Source organism: Peromyscus leucopus, chromosome 10, assembly GCF_004664715.2.
Source record: "Peromyscus leucopus breed LL Stock chromosome 10, UCI_PerLeu_2.1, whole genome shotgun sequence".
Taxonomy (NCBI): Eukaryota; Metazoa; Chordata; class Mammalia; order Rodentia; family Cricetidae; genus Peromyscus; species Peromyscus leucopus.
The window spans coordinates 32566562-32589736 of NC_051071.1; the positions used below are offsets into that span (position 1 = coordinate 32566562).

The following is a 23175-nucleotide window of genomic DNA, read 5'->3' on the forward strand; positions in this document are numbered from 1 at the left end:
TCTTTGGCTTATATTTCTATATCACAGTCTATCATCAAAGGAAGTCAGGCAGCAACTCAAGGCAGGAACCTGAAGATAGGAACTGAAGCAGAAGCCATGGAGGAATACTGCTTACTGACTTGTCCTCACAGCTTGCTCAGTTTGTTTTCTTTTACAACACAGGACCACCTAACAGAAGGGAGACTGCCGATGGTGAGCATCAATCATCAGTCAAGAAAATACCTCACAGACTTGCCCACAGGCCAATCTGGTTGAGGCAATTCCTCAACTGAGATTCCCTCTTTCCCGATAGGTCTGGGTTTGTGTCAAGTTAACAAAAGCCAACCAGGACATTCTTCTAGACATTAGGTCTTCCTAGAAGAGTTTGTCCATCTCAGGCAGGTTTAAAAAAACTTGTGTTTTTACTAAGTCCCTTGACTGTCTATCCTATCCTCCTCCCCACCCCACCCCCACACCTTTTATTTTTTTGGTGTTTTGAGACAGGGTTTCTCTGTGTCCTGGCTGTCCTGGAACTCACTTTGTAGACCAGGCTGGCCTTGAACTCACAGAGATCCACCTGCCTCTGCCTTCCTAGTACTAGGATTAAAGGTGTGTGCCCCCACACCCAGGCTGACTGTCTTAGTTCTTAGGAGCTGAACATTTAATGACAGTCTGCTTGGTTCAAGCCCCCAAACCCACTTGGTTCAAAACTTGATTTTCCCCTCTGAAAACTGAAAGCTTCCACCATGTAGTACTTTAGTACTTCAGTATGTGAAACTGTATAACACAGTGCTGGCATATAAGTTCATTGGCAACTACAAACTGGTCATTTCTGTATGCCTTTGCTCTTGACCAGGACCTCCATGAAAAAAGGGGACTTTTTATTAATCAAATCTTATCCTCCCGATGCAGTCTAACACCTGGTATGGAGTAGGAGCTTGATGAAAAGGTATGGAAAAGAAGAAGGAGGAAGGGATAAAAGGAAGAGAATCAGAGAGAGGGAAGACACCAGAGAAGGAGAAGGAAGAGAGTAGAGGGAGGGGACGGAGTGTAACAAAGGAGTCTTCAGTGAGGGAGGCAAGGCAGTCCAACCAGAAACAGATGCATGGTGAGAAGTCAGGGCCTCTGGGAAGGGGGGAAGCTGATCTCTGCTGGGCAGTAGTTTCTAGCAGATGCTTGAAGTAGTGGCAGATAAAAGACTAACTAGGTGGGGTTCCTGTAATCTGTGTTCATGTGGGTGTGTTTGAAGGCAATAGGGAGCTGCTGGAGGCTTAGAAGTAGGGGATGGTCTGGTGAAATGTACCGCTTGAGGCCCTATCTGGTCCTTGAATATCTGTCCCTCCCGCCCCCCGTCCCTCCCCCCGCCGCCCCATTATACCTACCTAGCACTGCCCAGCTGACACCATGCATCTTTAGCACTTGCTGCATCCGGCATGACTGTTGGGTTCGGCACCACCGTAGCATGGTCTCTTGACCTCACTTTCCTATGAAACAGGCCAAATACCACCCCTTCCTGATGAGGTTGCTGTGAGGCCAGGCATGGAAGGCACTTGGTGCCCACCAGTGCTCTCTGCATTTACTGGGTTCTCTCTACCTTCCCCTGAGATCTACTGTCCTGGCTGAAGCACCTGAGGGTACCCTGGGTGGCTCCTGCCGAACCTGAACAATTTCAGTCACTCATCAGAGGCCCCTGGAGCCCCGGCAGCCTCTGGTATGTAAAAGGCCTGGGGGAGTTTTTTATTATGAACTCTCGGGATTGCTCAAGTGTCTTTTTACGTCTGAGTGAAGGGAAATGCACTAAGCTGCGCGAGCATGTGCATACACAGTATGCCTGAGAAAGACTGATGGTTTACTTCCTACCTCATCCTCTGCCTTTGACAGTGATCAGAGCTGACAGAAAAGCACAGCCAACACTCCCTCACTTGTAGATAGCACGATGCTGTGTTGAGAACTGGCAAGATATGCATGTACAGTCATTCTTCAGAAGTCATCCAGCTCCGCCTAGTTTAGTTCAGTTCTTGCTTTTTAAAAATTGGCTATTTTTTTTAAAGGAATAGAGACACTCTAATTTAAGATACATAAAATTGCTTGGTCAAAAATGATAGGATGTTGATTACATATGATTATCCTAATACCTTTCTATAGTGAGCAATTCAAAAAGTATAAAGAATACAGAGGGCTCTCTCCTATTCCAGCCTTTGGCCTCTTCTCCCTAATAGCCAGTGGTGATGTGAGAAGCAATTAGCTATCACATAAGAACTATGTTACATGCAAATTCAATTATAAAGACATGGAAAGTATATGTTCCCACCTTTACTTACTTATCATCTCCCTAAGAAATTGTTCCAATGAGTCCATTGGTGTTGGTAACCATTCCCTAAGATTCTGTCCACTGTTGCTGGGCTTTTGACACTGTGGGTACTACGATAAGGAACATCTAAGATGTGGCTGATCTCCATGGAAATGGAATGACGTTTTCGGTTTCTATCCTTGTACTTTCCCTGGAGTGACTTCTCTCTTCAGGACCTCAGGGGCAGCCAGCAGTGGCTCTGCCAGGGTCCACAGCCTCCACCAGGTGCCCTGGTCCCTGGCTCTGTGACTCTTCCTGCCTTCCGTTCTCTTTTATCCCTTAGCAACTCCAGTGACGTTCTGGCTGTTGAATTGCCTCTCCGCATCATGTTGTCCTGTTCAGTTTTTTCAGCATCGTTATAACTGTCCATTTCCAGTCATCTCTCTTGGCTTTGAATTGTTTCATCCCTACCCACCTCCATACTGGACACTGAACTGTATGCTCATAGTGATGAGAGTAAAGAGAAATGGCCACATTCTTACACTGCTGGTTGGGAATGGGCCTTGCTGTAAAAGTCCTTTGGCATGTAGTTTGGCAAGAACCTTAAACATGAACAAAGTCTTATCTTAAGAAACATGCATTGACATGTTTGCAAATGAAATAATCTGAGGTCTCAGACTTGCTTCTAAACAAACTAGTGAGTGAGGGGGATGGTGGTACATCATCCATACATAGATGCTGGGAGATTGGCCGTGATGTGGCAGTTGAATAAATTGATCTGCTTAAACACTGACCACAGCCATCTCTTTGTTTGTGTGTGTCTGATTTTTTCAGTAATAAAATGCATTCCTTTCCATTTATCACAATTAAAAATTTTTAGAGACAGTCTCATATAACCCAGGCTGGACTTGAGCCCTCTTCCTTTTTTATTGGTTTGGTTTTTGCTGTTGTTTGCTGGTGTCTCCAGGCTGACTTGGAACTAGCTGCGTAAAGCCTGCAGGCTTCAAACTCATGGAGATCCACCTACCTCTGCCTCTTGAGTGCTGGGATTAAAGACGTGTACCACCAGGTGTTGAAATCATTTTGTATCAGACAGTCTGGAACTTCCGATCCTGCAGCCTCCACCTCCTGAGGGCTGGGATCACAGATGTGCATCATCATGCCTGATTTTATGTGGTGCTGGGGATGGACCCCAGCTCCAATTAGATTTTCATACATGCTTAATAGAGAACTGAAAGGACACCCTGAAGCTCCACAGTGCGGTCCAGGTGGATGCGGCTGTTGGTTTTCTTCTTTTGATGGTTTTTTTCCCTACTTAGTTTCCCTTCCTGCTAACATGCCATGTATGACTCCTGAGTTCTAAAACGGTGAGCGAATCTCTTCTTCCCCTCTTCCTTTCATGTCTTCCTCAAAGCGTGTCTGCCCTGGCAGCGAGTGTGAGAGTGTTGGCGTAGATCTCCCTTCAGCTTGTTTTGAGCAAATGCCATGGATGTTAAGCTTTGTGAGGCAGGAATCAGAGAAAGTGTGTCCAGGCTGGTGACAGAAGGAGGAAGTGAGGTGGCCCCAACATTTCCTTTGCTTTTCTGAGGACGTGATTTGCCACTTGCAAGCTTCAGGGTGAAAATGTGCAGTGGGCAGAGGGTGGGGCCTGTGTGTGTGGCCCCTCCTATACCCTGGCTATCCTTGGGAGTTTGGCTTTTACATTTGATTCTTGATCCCTGACCTTCAGCATGTTAAGAGCTCTAGTTTGGAGGGGGACACATTCTCAGCACCCACCTTGCAGGTTGCATACCCAGTTTTTGACAGTGTGGATTCATAACAGGGACACATAAAGAAGCACCCTTGTAAGTGCCAGAAGTATTTTAAGAAGAAGCTGGGAGGCACTCAGTTGGTAAAATGACTGCTTTGCAAGCTGGCCATGGTAGTTCACACCAAGTGCTGAGGAGGCAGGAACAGAGAAAACCCTTGGGCTCATTGGCTGGCGAGCCTATCTGCTTTAGCAAATTCTAGGCCTGTGTGAATGCTTAGAAACTCAGGCTCTGAGAGCATGCTGCCTAGGGAGACCCCAGCCTCTGTCTCTCAGGAACACAGTGTCCCTGGCAAGCGGCTAGACTCCCTGTAGCCCTGCCCTTTTATCTTAGGACAGTCTTGACAGTGAAGTATTTGTGGAGATAAAATGAAGTAACACCCTGCAAACACTTGGATCGGCACCCAGCAGAGTGCAGCTCCACCTTGGCACTCATGTCAATCACCTCAGATGCCTCAGAAATCATTGAACCGTCCCCAAGCCATGCCAGTGTGACTGCTCTGGCTGTAGTCTGGGTATCTGGGATTTTCAAAAGATCCTCAGATGATTCTGACCTGCAGCCAGTATTTTGCATGAGAAATTACCTAATAAATATGGACATGGCTCTTTTTTTCCCCTCCCGATCTTCACACTGCCTACTGATCTGGAAAAAATGAGTGCCCCTCCTCATCCTCAGCACTGTCTAGCTTCTGTGAGTCCAAGGGCTTCAGCCATAAGCTTTTCTAGCGCTGGTACCTGTGCTGGCTCTATCCAGTTACCCCAGTACTCCAGCAATGGGTCCTTGGCTAAGAACAATCAACATGCCCAGTTCTAGGAAGGACCGTTCCACAGCGTCTGTATCAGTGGAAGTAGGTGCAGAAGGAGGTGGCATCGTCTGGCTTGGGAGATGCCTATGCGCCCTGTACACTCTAAGAAGAGCATCCTTTGCCTTGTCTGATCTCAATGAAGGAAGCAGACGTTGTGCTTGATTTTGCAGCCAGTTCTGGTGGTAGACATGAGAGTAGGGCCCTAAGCCCCTCTAACAGGTCCTAAGTGACCTGATTGTTCACTATCCCATAAAAGACTCAATTTTGACATGAGCTTGGGAGAAGACAAACGAGTTTCAACCTATGGTGTGCTCTAAATACAGGCTGATGATGTCAGCCAAAATTAAGAAACATCATTTAGACTAAAATCCATTTTACAGATTCAGGCACTGCCTCTAAAGCTGACTGCCTTGGGGATGCTGTTCCCAACTGCACAGCTGCTCAGTGCCAAGTGTTATCAGCTCTCACTGTAAACAGCACTAAGGTTGAGAAACCCTGCCGCAATCTCAGATCTCTTGAACAGCTGCTAGGAGCCAGGTGGGTACTAAGTCCCAAGAAGAGACCAGGAAGCTAGAAAGACTCATTTCCTGCTCACCTGTGCCCCACAGCAGTGGCCACCCGATTCCTATCAGTTGCTCCACCAAACACTCGGCGTAAAAAGCAGCACAAATGGAGGCTTCTGTACCCACAGAAATGTCCCCAGCCCACTTCGGATCCACTGGACCTGAAGATAGAACCTTCTTATATAGACCAGGCTCTAGGGGATGGGGCATAATATCACTCTTGGAGACCATACTCTGGCTCCTTTTATCATAGTTCTCTCTCAAACTGCCTGGGCGGCTCCCTGATTCTTGGTTTCCCCAAGACAACCTCACTCTAAAAGTCTTGGTCCAGTAATTCCCTCTTCAAAGAACCCTCCGCTGACTTTGATTGCTGCTCATCTCTCCTTAGATAGCTGATGTTCCTTTCTGATTGTAACCTGTCGTCTTAATTTTATATCCCAGTTACAAAGTTATGTTGGAGCTCTCCTCCTCCCTCTTCACCATTCTTTCCACCCCCTCTTCTTTCTCTTTTATCACATCCATCTTCTCCTCTTTCTTCTCCAGTGGTACTTGAGGTCCAACCCAGGGACCTGCACGCTTTCACGCGAGCGAGCAAGACTCCCAGCCCTTAGCTTCTTGACGGTGCCATGTGGTCAACAGCAAGGTCTTTAAGACCGTAATGCCTGGATTGCCCTTCCAGTCTGGTGTTTAATAACGATGGCAGTGGGAAGGTTCCTATCTTTCTCGGCTTCAGCTTCATTATGAGGATGAAGGTGGCTGTCATGAGTATGTGTATCAACAGCATAGGTGGATGGTCCTGTGCTTTCCCATAATGTCAAAATGTATTAACTATAAGTTGACAAGGTATGTCAGGTTCCATTGGCTGCCATTTGTCAAGTACTTTTTGAATTTGCCTTCGAGACATTGGAAATCGTAAATTCTTTCATTTCAACCTGAATTACTAATCCTAACTCTCAGACCACACATTAGGCTGTATACACATTCTGTAGGTTACAGAAAAGATTAATCAGCTACAGAGAGCTGAGAAAGATGGAAAAAGTCTTCACTCTTTTTTTCAAGTTCCGGAGTGGCCAATGTATGTCTCGGTGACTGGTTATTGACAGCGTCAGTCTGAAGTGGGGTAATTGTGTCACAACAAGAAAAATCGTCCTTGAGCTGGAACCTGAGGACTGAGGCAGAGGTCCTTTGTGGGGCAACATTCTTGGATGAGGTTCATGACAAGTGACCAGGTGATGGATCAGCACAACTTTCAACCTTGGGGTGCTTTTTCTTTTAGGGTCCCAGGGGAGGAGATTCCGTCCGATGTGAATCATAAGCTCCTTCTTTCTTCTCCCACTTCCCTAATGTAATTTGGTTTATTCACAAGCATCAATATTTACTGACATAAATAAATCATTTATCAGCATGTGTTTCTTAGTGTGCTGCTAATGATGGTTGTGTAGCTGTGTAAACAATGTGCAGAGTCATGCTTTCTTGGTACTTACACTCAAAATGGTGCCATCCATGTCAAGACTGTTGCTTTTTAGAGTGAATTGTGGCCAGAAACTAGTGCTTTATACAATACAGGGTAGCTGTCGCAGACTCCCTTCAGCAGCTCCCAGAGGGGAGGCTGTGAGAAGCCGTGAGGTCATTTCTGAGTATAGCAGGCACCTGGCCCCTAGGGACCTGGCCCATGACTCTGGATGTTCTTGCTGTGCATATGTTCACCAGTAGCCTACATATGTTCAAACACTCAATCATGCTTGCTGAGGGAATAAAGCCAAGTCTTGGAGATGTTAGGGAATGTGTCCAGGATTCATGAGGCCAGTAAGTAGCTGAGCCAGCCTCTGAACCCAAACCTCTGTTGCTGGAGGCCACATCACTGCCTGCCATTCCTACTCCATGCCTCCTCTGCCTTGTCCAGCTTTTGTGAGCTACCTGGAGAAAATGACAAGTGCTTGATGGAGCTCTGAGCTTGCTAGGAAGATCTGGCACAACCTCTGAATAGGGACCAGAACTTTCTGTCTCCTGTCTTCTGAGAACACAGCCCTCCCATTCCCATTCCCTTTGATTTAAGGCAGGTGTCTCTCTGCCATCAGCCCCTCATTCTCCTTGACCCTTCTGCCATCCAGAGCCCCTTTATAGTCCTGCCAGTTCATTACTCTAATTCGAGCCGTGTAGTGGTGACTGGGATGAGAACAGCAGAGTAGGGTTGGGGACTCAGGTGGTTTCAGAGAGAGATCTGGAAATGATGAGAGATCTCTCCTGGGACAATGTCCAGAAGTTACAAAGGGATGTGCTGGGCAAGCTTCAGGAGCAGCATGGAGCAGAGCAACCACGGAGTTATACATAACGGGTAATGCTGCCAATCAATAAGGAAAGCCAGGTCAGGTAGCTCTGTAAAGCATCAATATCAGAAAGACCTTTCTGGTGTTTATTCTGAATGAGACAATGAACCATTAAAAGTTTTTTTTTTTTTTTTTTTTAGGAGAAAATATAAATGACAAGGTAGAGATAGAGAAGATCGGAGTGTTTTCCTCCCCACTGTGCTAAAGTGAACTCCAAGAGATAAAACCAGAAACATGGAAACCCATCAGGACACTATCACAATTACCCAGGTGAAAGAGGCTGGGCCGGGACAAGGCTGGGTGGCAAAGGGTCATGGCTGGGATCTTGAATTGTGGTTTGAAGGTAGAGAGGACAGAACTTGAAAGTGAATTGGACATGAAGTTTGAGAAGAATCTAATACAATCCTGAAGGTTCTGACTGAGCAATTGGAAGGTTGTGTCATGAGCTGAACAGAGGAGAAACGTGATGTTGAGGGGTGGAATCTGGCTGGAGTTAGAAGTGTGAGTGTCACCCACATGCAGACAACAGAGAAAGCAATGGACTCCTGAAGAGATGGGCTAGGGAGCCCTGGTAGATGGAGCCCTTAAGCTCAGACTCCTCAGGATTAGGAGGAGGAGCAGAGGAGAAGGAACTGGTAGACTGTGGACAGGAAGGCACAGAAGGATGTCTCCATAGCTGCCTTCATAAGCCAGATTTGTCACCATTTTGCTCCTAGATCAGGGACAATGTTTCTGTCCCTGGCAGGTATGAAGGGGCTACTGAAGACTATGAGGTAGAGAATACCCATCACAAGGTGACTTGGGACAGCCAATTTTCATTAACAGGCAAGAGAACCCTGAGGTTTGCTTTCCTAGAAAACAGCCTTATTGTCTCTTCTCTCAACTGTCTACTCACCCACAGCAAGTTCCTTCTTATGATATTCTCTGTGTATGCTATTAGTGCTTTTGATATTAATCACTGATCATCCTTATCAAATGCATTTCTCCTACTCCCGTTTTATGGGTGAGAACATCAGATGAAATAACATCTCCCAGCTGACACAACCAGAAACTCAAACCCAGTTTTCTTTCACTCTGAAGTCTATCTTTATCCTTGCTGTGATTTCTTCTCTCATTCACTCAGGCAAGGCTTGTGGCGAGCCTTGCACTGAGTGCCAGCTCTATGCTGGTGGGCCAGATGGCTGGAGCTCTGCATTATCATACACATTTCCAAGAACATTATGAAAACTTGTCCTGGAGAGCCCAGATCCAACCTTCCAGGTCCCAAATCAGCCGTTTTAGAGAATCTCCCACCCTTCCTGAGTCCTTAGTTGAATGGACCCCTATAACTATGTTCTTGTATATGTTTGTTGTATGACATATTTGTTGAGGAAGACATACAAGGTGTGCATAGAGACATTATGAAAACCAAGACACCAGAGGGTGGCTGGACTTGTATTTGAGAGGGAGATTTAACCCCTGACACTTTGTATCTCTTGCTTATTCTGCTACAAGCAATTTAGTGGGGAGGTTATGAAAGAAGGTGGACGGGAAGGCGGCCAAGTGAGCTGTGCCTGATTCCAGACATTCAAGTCTGTACTAGTGTTGCTGTGAGTTACCACACAGAGTTGGGATGCTGGAGGGAAGGGGCCCTCCTGTTGAATTATGGGGCAGATAGAGACTACAACTCCTAGTGGCTCTAGGGGATTCAGGCATGCCTTCAGTCAGCATCCCTTGCAACCTAAAAGCTTGCCATCTGTTGTAGTCAAGGGAACCCCTATCTTAAATCAATCTCTCTCTCTCTCTCTCTCTCTCTCTCTCTCTCTCTCTCTCTCTCTCTCCCTCTCTCCTTCCCTCCCTGTCTCTCTCTGTCTCTCTCTCTCTCTCTCTCTCTCTCACACACACACACACACACACACACACACACACACACACACAGAGAGAGAGAGAGAGAGAGAGAGAGAGAGAGAGAGAGAGAGAGAGAGAGAGAGAGAGAAGTCTCTCTATTTTATATCCAGAAAGTTCTCAGAGAAACTATACAGTGGCTATTAAGGTAGAATCCAACATAAAGCCTGGATTATCTTTTGCTTATTTTTCTTAAAGTTCTAAAACCTTCCCTCAGGATATGACTAGGATGAAAAGTTGAACACAAATGCAAGTGTTAGCTTCTAGAATTTTCTATATGTTAAAGTTGGAAGGGATTTCTTGTGGGAAGGGAACTGATTGATCCTGTTCACATCCAGGTGTGGCTGGTATCTGAATAACATAACTGTCAGTCTTACCCAGTAAAGAAAATTCTCAAGTTCCCCAGTTCGCAGGACTCCTGAGTCCCTCAAGCAGGTGTTCTTCTAACAGGCTTGCCTCTTATTGTCTCATGTCCTCAGAAGCTCCTTAGCTTTTCTGAGTCTCGGTCCCTTCATTTAGGACACAAGGCTGAGAAGTCCTGTCAGGCAAGGTTGTTGAGGGATTAAATGAAAGAATGAGGACAATGTCATTGTCATCTTGCAGGTGATCATTAATGGTGGCACCTGGGCCACTTACTATTCTATAAAAATACAAACCAAGACAAACATCTTGATACATGCCCAAATTCCCGGTACGGGGGAGGCTGAGGCATAATCCTTTATGAGTTTGAAGCCAGCCTGAGCCACAACACAGACTGAGTTTATGGACAGCCTGGGCTACATATTGAGGCTACATCTCAAACAACAGTTAACAGCAAACAAACAATAACAACAAAACTAAAGTCAAACTGAAGTTAAAGAGAAGAACGCCAATGCCCACCATCAAACCATCCAAGAGCACTCACTCATTACTGAACTTTCTCCTCCGCGTACAATCTGGTTTTACACTACAAACTCTAAACGTCTACTTCTGAGGGGCACCCACTATCTAAAAGGAGAGTGTAATGGGTAATTTATTTATTCATCTTACTTTGGGGTTTGAACCCAGAGTGGCATGCATACTAAGCAAGCACTCTACAATACAGTAACAGAAAAGGTTTGTTTGGGCTCCTGGTTTAATAGGTTCTGGTCTATGACCCCTTGGCCCTATCCTTTAGGGTCTGTGGTGGCTGTGATGGGATCAGCTGATGGCCAGAAAGCAAAGACAAAGAGGCTGGCTTTCCAATGTCTCCTTGAAGGACACATCCCTGATGACCTAAATCACTCCCACTAAACCCACCTCCTAACGTCCCACCTCCCAATAGGGCCCCTTGCTCAGAGCCAATCCTTGAAAGAACATGTCCGCACTGAAGCTAAAGCAAGGAGAGTCCGGGAGGTTGGTTCAATTCCTGAAGTTGATGGTTAGCGAATGAATAAAAAAAATTAAGGGAAAGGACATGGCTGCTCCTGAGTATGGCGGAGGAGAGGGTTTATTGTAGATCAAGGGGAGAGCATAACCAGAGGCAGACATCTGGGACAGTCCACGGTAGGCATGATCCTGAGCCATGCGAGAACAGGAGAGGGGAGAGAGCGGAGCCAGGTGCAGCAGACAAGCAGGCAAAGGTACAGAAAGGGATGGCTACATAATACAGGGAAGAGCAGCCCAGCCCCCTGGGCTGGAGGGTTCAGGGTAGAGGGGAGGGTATGTAAGCCAGGAGGACCCTGTAACAGGTAGGGGCTGAGGGACGCTGGGAGAATCTGGCAGCCAGGTCCACTTTGATACATTAAATAGGCACCTCAGCCATTTGTCCCAGGGTTTGAGACTTAGCAGTCAGGTTCTCAAGCCAGGCCCAGGGCCCCATCTTGTGATGGCACTCCAGTCTTTGACATTCTGTTAGTGTGACGAGCATGATCCCTGTCATGGGATACATCATAAAGATGAAGATACACTTTCTGCTGTCTGGACTGTTATTTCTGGAGTCTGGAGGAAGGCCTGGGAAATAGTGTAAACTTAGCAGAGAACAAAAAAATCATCCATGATGTCAGACCGTTTGCTCTGACAGTTCCTTCTGGAACATTCTTAACACTGAACATCACCTGGCTCCATCCTTCTGTTTAGCTCTGTGTTCAAGTTTTACCTCGAGAGAGAGGGCCCTGACCAGTGGTGTAAACATTGTAACCACGTTTCACTTCTACCCGAAGCCCTCCCAACTTCCCTTTCCTTCTCTAACTTGTAGAATTATATTTATCACCACTCTCTCCATCCGTGAGAGCTGTGACAGCAGAACAGTCATCTGCGGTACATTTCTGTGTGCCCAACACCTGGAACACACCTAGGAGGAGTCCAGGCTCCATAAACCACATGTGAATGAATGAGACAGTGAGTGAATGGGCATAATTATGGGCGAGTCTTGGCACATAACCAGGCCCATAGCAAGTGAGTGACTTTTTTTTTTTAGTCTTAAATTTGTTTTTTACTAATTCTTCAGGAATTCTGTATACTCTATTTTGATCATATTTACTCCCCTCCCCCAGATCCACCCCACTTCCTTACCCACCCAACTCTGTGCCCTCTTTTTTTTTTTTTTATGCCCATCAAGCCCAAATTGTGCTGTCCTTATACTGTTGAATGCATGACCTTTCAGTGGAATGTGGTTGACCTACCAAGGGCCACCACCCTTAGAGAAAACTCCCTGCAGCTCTCCATTGATAATAGCTCTTCACCTAGGGCTGGGACTCCCTTCCCACCTCCCTCTCTAGGCTAGGATTTTGTCTGCCATGAGCTTGTATAGGTACTACTTATATTATCACAGGCACTGTAAGGTCATAGAACTCTTGTTAGCCTTACAGAGCTGCTGCTGTCCTCCTAATGTCACTGTGAGGCCACCTATATAGCCTAGGAGGGTAACAATAGCAACAGCCTCGGTTTGGCATCGGACCTGCTGTTCCTCTCTGCCACCATCAGAAATGCTAAGGGTGGGGCTTTTACCCACTTTGATCCTTTAATTTCCCCACTGGGTGAATGTAATAAGGCAATAGGAAGTTCTTTCTCCCCAACTCTGGACTCAAAAATAACTTCAGCCTTTTTCTACTAACGTCTATGCAGCTAAGAGCAGTCTTGACTATGTATGTCAACCCAACTACCTGACCACTCCCAGCTTCTGGGACTTCACATATCTTTGCTATAACATGTGCTATCATGTTGAATGTGTCTTACTCTATGTCATTTTATTCTTTTTCTTAATTACTAAGATTTCTTATTTTGTATGTATGTTTTGCCTCCATATATGTCTGTGTATTAGAAGTGGGTGTTGGATCCCTCGGACTGGAGTTATAGATGATTATGAACTGCCATGGGTGCTGGAGATCAAACCCAGGCCCTCTGGAAGAGCTGCTAGTGGTCTTAAGTGCTAAGCCATCACTCCAGCCCCTCCATCTCATTATTAAATATTCTTTCTCCAGAGCCCAGCCCTACCGTTGCTTCCCTGTGAAGATCAACCCACATCTCCCACTACCGCATCTCTGGTTTTCTGTGTAGCACTTACCTCCTTCTGTTATAGCTGTTATCACAGGGCACTGCTGACCAGACCTCTGTCCCCAATGGGCTCTGTAAGGATAGTTCTATATACGGCAGATGGGCATGGGGAGTTCTGACTTGAGTCCTCAAGCCTATGTTCTCAGTGGCTATAATTCGTGGGTTCTGAGACTAGTGGGATGACCCAATGGGTAAAAAAGCTTAGATCACAGGGCTGACGGCCCATGTTTCACCTCTGGGATCTGTGTAAAGATGAAAGCAACCCTACAAAGGTGTCCTCTGGCATTCACATGCATGACATGGCATGCATGTACCCTTATAAACAACAACAACAATAATAGTAATAGTAATAAATTAAAATATTTCTAGTTCCAAGGAATTATTGCCTTCTCTCTCACCATCTGTGACAACTTAACAAGTCACTATAAGACACTATGCATAGAAGATCCCACTGAAAACAGATCCTGGTGGTCAGTTTTCAATAAATATCAAACAATGTGGGCAGTAGGTACAGAGAAAATACAGGATGGATTGTCTGAGGGGAGAACTTTGGACAGATGGACCCTAAAGCCAACCTTACATAGTTCATCTACTCACATCTGGAGGCGTTTTGACAATGAGCCACAAGCTCTTTCAGAACAAGAGGTACAGAAAGGAAACAGTAGTTGGTGGTATTTCTGAGAATGTTCAGAACTTTATTATCCTGGTAAATACAGCCAAAAATTCCTTGCATGGAAATTATCACTTGGATTTATCCACTCCTCATATGCACCTAGACTTGCGGTCCATGGAAGAATACACTGAGGTAAAGAGTCTTTAAAAAGTACATCCAAGCATGTGAAAGAACAAAGCAAATTCTAAAACACAAAAATAAAATTTACAAAAACGGTTTAAATACTTCACTGTGGTCCGGTAGCACAAAAGTCTGTATCTTGTATGGAACCTGGGGAACTTTGCAGCAGACACTGGGGCTCTGACACCTCACTCTTAGGCTGTCCCTCTAACTTCATCAGCATGATGTGGCCTGTAACATGTTGAGGAAGAACCTGCAGAAAGAGCTCCAAGATTCCCCACAGAATTCCAGGGCAACCTTCCTCTGGTTGAGCACATCTGGGTCCTCCAGACACTCCAGATCTTTGATGGACACTGTCTGGGTCACAGCTGGATGGGGGGTAGTGTCCTCTTTGACCTTGTTTGGCTCCATGGTGGAAGCTTCTTGGACTTTATTGTGCTCTCTTGAGGAGACCTCTGCTTTCTCCTTTCTGGGTTTCATGTTCCCATGTGCACCGGGGTTTACCAGTTTGAGGTTAGACTCTGGAAACTTCTTTCTGCACACTCTGGTCTTCAGGACACTCTTGGAGTTCCCACAGATATCCTTCTGTTTGCGAAGTGTGCGGGCAATTTGTTTCCAGTAGATCTGGTCTTTGTCGTGCTTAAGGCAGCCAGTTGGATCACCAGAAAAAACACAAGAAAACTCACGATCTGCTTGAGTACATTGGACATTCAGGTTGACGCCAAGCTTCTCCTCAGTCACAGCCCATCTGCAGGTGGCGTGGTCTTTGGTGACAAATTTGCCATTGGTCATGGATTTGGGTGCCCTGCTTCTCTGCTTATTCTGGGTCTTGCCCAAAGGGGTAGTTGTACCCTCCTCTGTTATGCTGTGTGGTGCATTCTTGGCTTTCTTTCTGATCTTTTCTGAGAGCACCTGAGTAGCCAGAAGGAAGGAGAGCAGGAAGAGGCTGTGGATTCTCATGGCTTCCGCTGGGTGGACACCTGTTTGGCAAAGGCAGGTGAGTGAGTGGCAGCAACCTATGGTGTAGGACTGCAGGCTGCCTCCCGCAACACAGGTTTGCCCACTTTCAGCTCGGCCAAGCTGCCTGACTGCTCTCATTTCCACTTCAAATAAAGTTACAACTCACCCATGACCCTTCTCCATTCACTCATGACTCCTGCATTTTCTCACTTTCTCAGCCCTTCATCTACTTATGCAACAAGCATTGGGTACCTGCCTACCACATAACAAAATAATGAACATTTTCACAGTGAGTGAGAAAGCCATAGGTATCTTAAAGAGTTTACAAGATACAGCTGGAGGAATTTAAATAGCGTCAACTAGGGACTTTCCTCTCAGCTGTCAGTTTAATCTTGGAAAAGCCACTCTTCCCCTCTAGAAATTGTTGAAATAATCACCTACTCCTTTTCTAGCTCCAGAGAGAACAAGGTTTCCACCCCATAATCTACATGGGCACCAATGATCACCAATTGTGAAAGGATGTAGCAGGAGTCATAGAAGTGTCATAGAAAGGTATGTTGACTCAGAGTTGAACATGCACAGGGTTTGACACTCAGGGCTGGGTGTAGCTGTGGGGACAGAGGGGAAAATCATGAGGAAGAGCCTGGAAAGGCAAGAAGGTGGGGGAGGCCATTGAACTTGATGGGGCCAAGGGAAACAGGGTGGAGAGGGAGGAGTTTCACATTGTTCAGACTGTAAGACTGAAGGGTCATGACTGAGCTCAGTGGCACAGGGCAGGGCACACGGGAAATATTTACTAAATGCCTTTCTAAAACAAAAAATAAAATGATTTTCAATGGTGCATTAAGCAACGTGTTTTTTATGAGGTAGGAAAGGAAACTATAGATAAAGGCAGAAGAGAAGCCCTGTTTCTTTGCCATCTCCGGGGTGTTAAGCAGCCCACCAGCTTTGAATTCTCACCCTTCCTAATCCACAAAAGAGCCTTGCACAGAGCTGTTAATGTAACACCCCAGGCAACCCCTGGGACAGTTAAGGCTCAGGCTGATAAGACATCCCAGGTAACCACTGAGACAGTTAAGGCTCAGGCTGATAAGATAAGCAAGTTGCCCAGGGTCCCTGCGTGGGCAGAGACAGGTGGAGTGGGAAGCTGGAGTGTGTCTCTCTATCATTACTTATTTCTCATGTCTTGCTTTTCATCTTTACTCTGCTTTTCAGAAGATGTCAATAAAAAACAATAAAATAGTGAACTGTACAAGGTTTGGTGTGGCACCAAACACGATGACTAGACAGTTCATATCATTTATACTTTAAAAAAAAATAGAGAATTTTTCTGAAAAATAGGGAAAGTCCAGGAAATGGCTATGAACTCGTTTCTGTCCAGCACTCTGCCCACCTATAGGGCTTGAAAAGGAAAAGGCCCTTGGAGAGTTTGGGCTAAAGCACCATGGGGTTGAACAGGAGGCTAGAGAAGCCAGGGAGAGACCTGTTTCTCCGGGCATTGTGATCTAGCTTTCATGGCTCCATAATGTGATCCAGATCCAGGTAGGTCCAGTGGCTGAGAAGTCGTGGGGGCGGGGTGGGAGTGGGGTGTAAAACCCCTTTCAAGAAGGGGGCTGGCAAGATGGCTCTGAAGATAGAGGCACTCGCCAAGCAAACCCAATGACCTGAGTTCAAATGAACCGAGTTCGATGCTTGGAACTCATGTAAAGGTGGAAGGTGAGACCCAGCTTCTACAAGTTATCCTCTGCTCTCACCATATAGGCCTCCACCTCTGTAATCATACACACAATAACAACAGCAACAATAATTATATATATGTTTAAAGAAACCTTTAAGAGACCCAGGCTTACCTCTCTGTGAGTATGCAGGTCCAGGTGTGCCAGGGAGTGCAGGTTTCCAGTCCTCACAGCCAGGGTGCAGGCTGGGCTGTTTATATAGGAGCCCAAGCCGGTTGAGTTTTTATAGCTCACATACTTGTGGCGCTTTTTATCCCCACTCCTCCCAGCCACGCCCCTCACAGTGAGCCAGTTCCTGGAGGGAAAGTGCTTGGATGGAAGCCAGGGGGCAGGGGTTTGTATTTACCATGAGCCCTCTGCCTTAGAAGTTCTTCCTCTCCCACCTAGTGGCCGTGATCAAAGTGCAGGTCAGCCTTGCAAAGATGAGGCAAGGATCCCAGCAGTGGCGTCTATGAAGAGAGCCAAAGGACCATGCCATTTAATTGTAGCAGCCAAACCCTGAGCCTCTAGTTTCCTCTAGTGCCCTGCCATAGTCTCCATCTCCAGCGGGCGACTCTTCCCATTTTAAAGATGGAGAAATTGGCACTTGGCAATAGTACATGGGTCTGGGCTCACAGAGCTGGCAAGAATAGATCTCAAATTTAAACCCAGGACTCCCAACAGCCGTAATCTGATCTCTTCCCACCTGGCTGTCTCAGAGAATATTTGGAGAATGAGTGACTGCAGTTGCTGAAACCTGTTTCTGAGTACCTGTTTGCCTGGATCCAGGTGGACTGACTGTGTAGGCAGATGGATCTGTGGGCCCCAGGGGCTGGTGAAGAGATAATTCTCATAGTGGAATTTCATTTGAAAAGATTGCCTTCCCGTCATCAGAGGGAGCTCACACAGGTCATCCCGCGCAGGTAGAGTTTCATTCCAGACACATCTAGACAGGTAAGCTTGGCCACTGTATGCACTGAACTGTATGAACTGAACACTGCACTCTCCAGTCTCCTGCTCCAGCCCCCACTTGCCCACGTTGTTCACAGTGTGTGCCTAACAGCAGCATCTCACTGCAGGCAGCCCACTGGAGTCTTTCTTGGAGATGAGCTATTTAGGTTTGGACTCCTAATGAGATCTGAAGCTGTTTTCTTTGAAAACAGGCATTTGTATTGTTGCACAGCAGGTGTTTTGAGAGTGTTCCTCCTTTTTAAATGTGGTGTTTCTAATAGATTAAAATTCTAATTCTGATCATTATTGATTGAACTCTTTATCAAAGAGTTTAAATAACAAATGCAGCTTGACTTTTGGTAGAGCGGAGCAATGAACACAATGGATGGTACTGAGGAATTGGTAGTGGCCCACCAGTAAAGGCTGGTGACTGGATGCCTCTTTTCATCCAGGCTGGTCACTGGGAGAGGATATCAAGTTCAAAGCTGGTTTTATTCACATGCTTGTCACTACAAATAACTCCTTGACCCACAGTGCTTGCCTCACTGGGCTGGTGTGGCCAACAGAGATTGTGTGAGTGGGTGTATTCGGGCTCTGAGGTGAGCTTTAGCTAAGGTCCACAGTGTTAAGCCAGGCTCACCCAAAATCAACCTCCTTCTTCAGAAGTGACCTCATGAAAAGAAGAAGAAAATGCTGATTCAATGCATTAAAGCAATATTAATCTGCTAGTCAGATAAGTACATGGAAACTTTATTTAATGTCAGAGGAGACAGGGGGCTGGCTAAACAAACAGTAAGAGCCAGTAAACCGGTACTCATGTTGGAACTATGAGGGGAATGTGCAATCCAAGTTTTAACTGAGGTTTCTGAATCCCTGTTTAGCAAATCAAAAGACACCTGCTGCTAAATCTCTTTTTCAGAGAGAGAAGAGACAGTGTTAATGCTACAGCTATGAGTAGGAAAGATACTGCTTTAATCTTCTAGAGAATGGACTTTTCAAAAACGTTTAATATTAACTCCTTCTGTTAGATATGTTCAATTGTTTCAGATTCTGAATCAATCTAAAAAAACTTAGTTTTATTTTAGACTAATCAAAAAGAAATTATCAGTTTTTTTGTAGGTTATAATGCTTAGAATACCAATAATTTTAAATAAGACAACTTAGCTTTTACTCATGTAATAGTTATTGCAAACACTACTCTTCTTTCTAGAAATGTTTTCGTGGTGGTGATAGAGATGGTTGTGGGGATGGAGGTGGTGGAGGTGGTAGTGATGGTGGTGATGGTGGTGGAGGTAGTGGTAGTGGAGGTGGTGGTGGCCATGGTGGTAGTGGAGGTGGTGGTCATGATGGAGGTTGTGGAGGTGGTGGTCATGATGGAGGTTGTGGTCATGATGGAGATTATGGAGGTCAGGATGAAGGTTGTGGAGGTGGCGGTCAGGATGGAGGTTGTGGAGGTGGTGGTCATGATGGAGGTTGTGGAGGTGGTGGTCATGGTAGAGGCTATGATTGTGGTGGTGGTGGGAGTGGGTTGTTTGTTAGTTTTACTCTTTTATGATCAATTTTCCCCTCAAATCAAGCTATTTTACCATCTCAGAATTTTTTTAAGTAAATTATTTTTAACAGCAAATGTTCCTTAAAGGAGTTTACATGTTTTAATATTTTTTCACAGCCTATCTCTGCATCTAATTATACACATATGTGCACACACATGGTCTGATGGCATAGAACACATAGAAATACACATGTACAAAATGCCCACATTCCATCATATTACCTTAGAGTGGAAGATAGTTCTAGAGAGTCTCTTGTTTGAATTTATCCTCTCATCCATATGTTACCAAAATTTCCCATTGCTGCTCTGGAAAGGAGGGAAGGGAGAAGGAAAGCGACTCTTTCTCTGTGGTGAGACTGTTACTGTGCAAGTTGCCATGTGACCATGCTCTTCACATAAACACTGAAGATGTTTGGGTGAGAATCCCAGAAACAACTCTGAAAAGGCCACTAAGGGCACAAGGACTCACAGATTCAAGACACTACCATGTAGGGTGCCACATCAGAGAGGACAGGGGTGGGGTGGGGTGGGGGGAGGAAGAAGAACAGTCAGTATCATTCATTCATTCCACCACTGAAGCATTCTTCCCTTCCTTCATTTGTCTAAAGACCACCCAGGAAATGCCTGCTCTTGGCTAACAGGAATGCAGTCAATGCTGCTGTAGTCCTTGCCCTCAAGGAAGTGGTGGACAATAAGGGGGTAGGCTTCTATCAGATGACAGTGCAGAGGTTAATTGCTAGGTTGGAAGGAAGCCTGGGGTTCTACAAGTGGGGACATCTCTCCTGCCAGAGGTAGAGAGGAATTTCTCAGGAGCCCATAGAGATGGGGCCTGGGGGGTGAAAGTCAGTGATCTTGTCATGTAGTAACTCTTCTAGGCAAGGTAGAGTATTAGGCACTCAAGGGAGTGCCAATGTGAGTCTGATTTGACTCCTGTCCTCAAGGTCTGGCAAGTTTGGCAACGCCTGGCTCTTAGATGCCAATAGCCTTCATATCACACTGGAAAGCCTTAGAGTCACGTGGTCTGAGGCTATGTCATATCTAGTGATGAACTTATGAGACAGCACAAATGTCCTCTGCGATTCCCTTTCCAAGCAAGCCCCTACTAGAACTGATGGCCATCTTAGTATTTGTAAAGGGTCTATTCAGTTTGTTTGTACATTACTGATTAGATCATTTTTTTGGTGTTATATTTTTGAGTTCTTTATATTTACATGTTCTGGATATTAATCCCTTATAAGATGAATAGCTGGGAAATATTTTCTCCTATTCTGTGGGTTGTCTCTCCACTCTCTTATTTGTGCTTCTGTTAAGTGTTTTGGCAAAGCTGTGATGTCCTTGGAGGACCCAGGCTTCTGGATTGTAAACCAATGAAAACATCCAAATGAGAAATAATCAGATCAACAGCCAACCAAAACAGTCTATAGGTACACTCAGGGTTTTGGTTGTTGTTTTGGTGAAAGTTGAGGTTCAGATGGATCACACGAGCAGATACTTGGCTAGTGGACATTTATAATTCATCAGTCTTAGGAGAGTTGGTCTTTCTGGTCCTTATAGTATTGTGGGATGATGGCAAGTTGGAAAATTCATAAAGAAAGTTTAAGTCCTAGTAGAAAGGTTAGAACTTTTAAAAAGGAGTTGTCTAAGGAAACAATTAAATCCACCAACTAACGTAGGACATGAGCATCCTATTGAATGAATCTTCTTCTGGCAGTTATACCTTTGATGTTCTGAGAGTGGTATGTATACCTTGGTTATTGTTAGTAATAATGCCTATAACTCCAAAATGAATTAAGAGTGCCCTGAATAGCCTTGTGTTGTGGGCATGATACATGTAGAGATGTGTGATTTTGATTTATATGTTGAGTATCTGGGAGGTGGAAAATTCTCCAAGTTTTTCAACCTGAAGAGAGCAAATGTTAGATGATGGTCCAGTGGTTTATAATAAATGTCACGATAGAGCCACTTGCTAGTCTGGTAACCCATATGAAGATGAGTGTTTCAAGTTTAGTCAAGTGAATTGTTTCCCGGGTTCTGTCCTTCATAAGAGACACCCTAGCTAAGGGCCAAAACTAGCCACATTCTGCAGAGCTCCATGATGGATGATGATGAGAAGATCCATTTGCATAGGCTGTGGCATCCCACCAGCCGGTACAAAAAGGCTCCTCAGGTAACTGACGGGTCTAGGGGAAAGGTGACCTCCTACATCATAGCATCTGGCAAGAGACAGCCACGGAACTCATGCTCCTGCAGGTGGAATGTGCTAGAAGGCTCAGTTTCCACTCCATCCCACCTTGAAGATCCCAGCAGCTGTGCTCTGCATGGACAACTAGATGCGGAGTGTCATGGGCTGGGTCTGAAACCATTTCTACTTTCAAGATAGTCTGTGGGTAACCAGTTATTGCAGTTTTAATGGTAGCCAGCATGAGGGATTTCGTTTTTAATGGCAAAGCTTTTAAATTTTTATTAGTATATAATAATTATGCAAAATAATGGACTTTATTGTGACATTTTCATGTATTCATAGAATGTTCTTTAATAATATTCACCCCCTATTATCTCTTCTGTCCCCACCCCTGTTGGTGCTCCTCCTTTGCCTTAATAGTCCCTTTTCTGTTTTTGACCTTTTCCTTGAGCAGATTCCATTCATGTGGAAGGAAACATATAGTACTTTCCTTTCTGAGTTTGGCCTATTTCATTTAACAAGATTATCTTCAGGTACACTTACTTTTCTGCAAATGACATGGTTCTACTCTTTATAGCTGAATAAGACTCCATGTTGACTTACCTGTTGCTGGGTATCTATGCTGATTCTATAACTTAGCTGCTATGAATAGCGTCACATCACACATGGGTATGTGGGTCTATCATATACTGACTGCTTTCTTTGGGTGTATACCCAGAGTGGTTGCTGGATCATATAATAGGTCTAACTTTAGTTTTGATTATATAGGTATCAAAATCGACTATATAGAGATCAAAATAGATATATTTTGATTATATAGATATGGATAATCAAAGTGATTTGCATAATGGACACACCAATCAACTGTCTCACCAACAGTGTATCAGGGTTGTTTCCCTTCCTGACCTCACCAGTGCTGGTGTTTGGTTTCTGAATGACAAGTAAACAGGAAGATGGGAAGACAGAATTCCAGCATAGTTCTGAGGAGTTCTAAGTTGCATTTCCCTGAGTGAATGAATCTCTGTCAGATCGACAGTCAGGAAAGATTTCTGCTCATTCTGTAGGCTGTCTCTTCACTCTGTGAATTGCTGCTTTCTTGGGTCTCTATGGAGTGTGTTCAGAAATTCATCATTGTTCTCATATCTTGAAGTGTTTTTATTGTTGAGAGGTCTAAACTTCCTCTCTTTTACAAGCTGGCCTAAGCTTCAGTTTCATAAACAATGAGCTTTTAATCAACAACACCTCTGACAGCAGGGAGAAGGGAGCCCCACAGTATCTCAAAGCATTGATCAGATAAGGACAGTTCCTGCAACACCCCCCTCAAAACTTACCCAAGTATGTCCAAATATTAAAAAAAAACCTAAAATCTCAACCTATCAAAAATGCATTCATATAACTGCAGTCTGTTTAGCCAATTATGTTTGGAATGATGCGGCTGTTCCTGAAATTCTCCTTGCTATGCTTAAAAGGATCTGCACACCTTTGTCCTGGGTCACCATTTTTGTAAAGATGGTTGACCCCATAAGCTGGTAAATAAATGCTCTTTGCTCTTGCATACTATTTGAGTCTGGGATCTTCTTTAGCATTTTCATGGACCCCTACATTGTCATGGGGTAGTTTCTTATATCAGAACCATTGGTCATTTTGTAGCCAATGAGAGGCATGAGAAGTTGATAAGACATATACGCTTAGAGGGAAGAGCTCTCAAAGGCTCAAGAGGTATCCTCGACTTTTCCATTGAAATAAACATTTAAATTAAGATGTCTATTGTCATCAGAATGTCCAAACCTCGGTAAATACTTTGTTTATATCTTCATAATGAGTATGTCCACAAATCTCCATGGAGGAGAATA

General features: G+C 45.0%; 1 protein-coding gene across 1 annotated transcript; it reads right to left on the reverse strand.

Annotated features, from left to right (window-relative positions):
- Window positions 1-13834: 13834 nt before the first annotated feature.
- Fgfbp1 (fibroblast growth factor binding protein 1) lies at window positions 13835-17023 on the reverse strand. Its single transcript, XM_028862501.2, has 3 exons — window positions 17005-17023; window positions 16773-16848; window positions 13835-14942 (listed from the first exon to the last, which is right to left on the reverse strand). The coding sequence occupies exons 1-3, from the start codon at window positions 17005-17007 to the stop codon at window positions 14179-14181; spliced, it is 843 nt and encodes a 280-aa protein (XP_028718334.1). The 5' UTR covers window positions 17008-17023; the 3' UTR covers window positions 13835-14178.
- Window positions 17024-23175: the final 6152 nt, after the last annotated feature.

Coding starts and splice junctions, on each gene's coding strand:
- Fgfbp1 (XM_028862501.2), bottom strand. Junction 14,943..16,772: donor ACCTGCATACTCACAGAGAG/GTAAGCCTGGGT, acceptor TTTGCCAAACAG/GTGTCCACCCAGCGGAAGCC.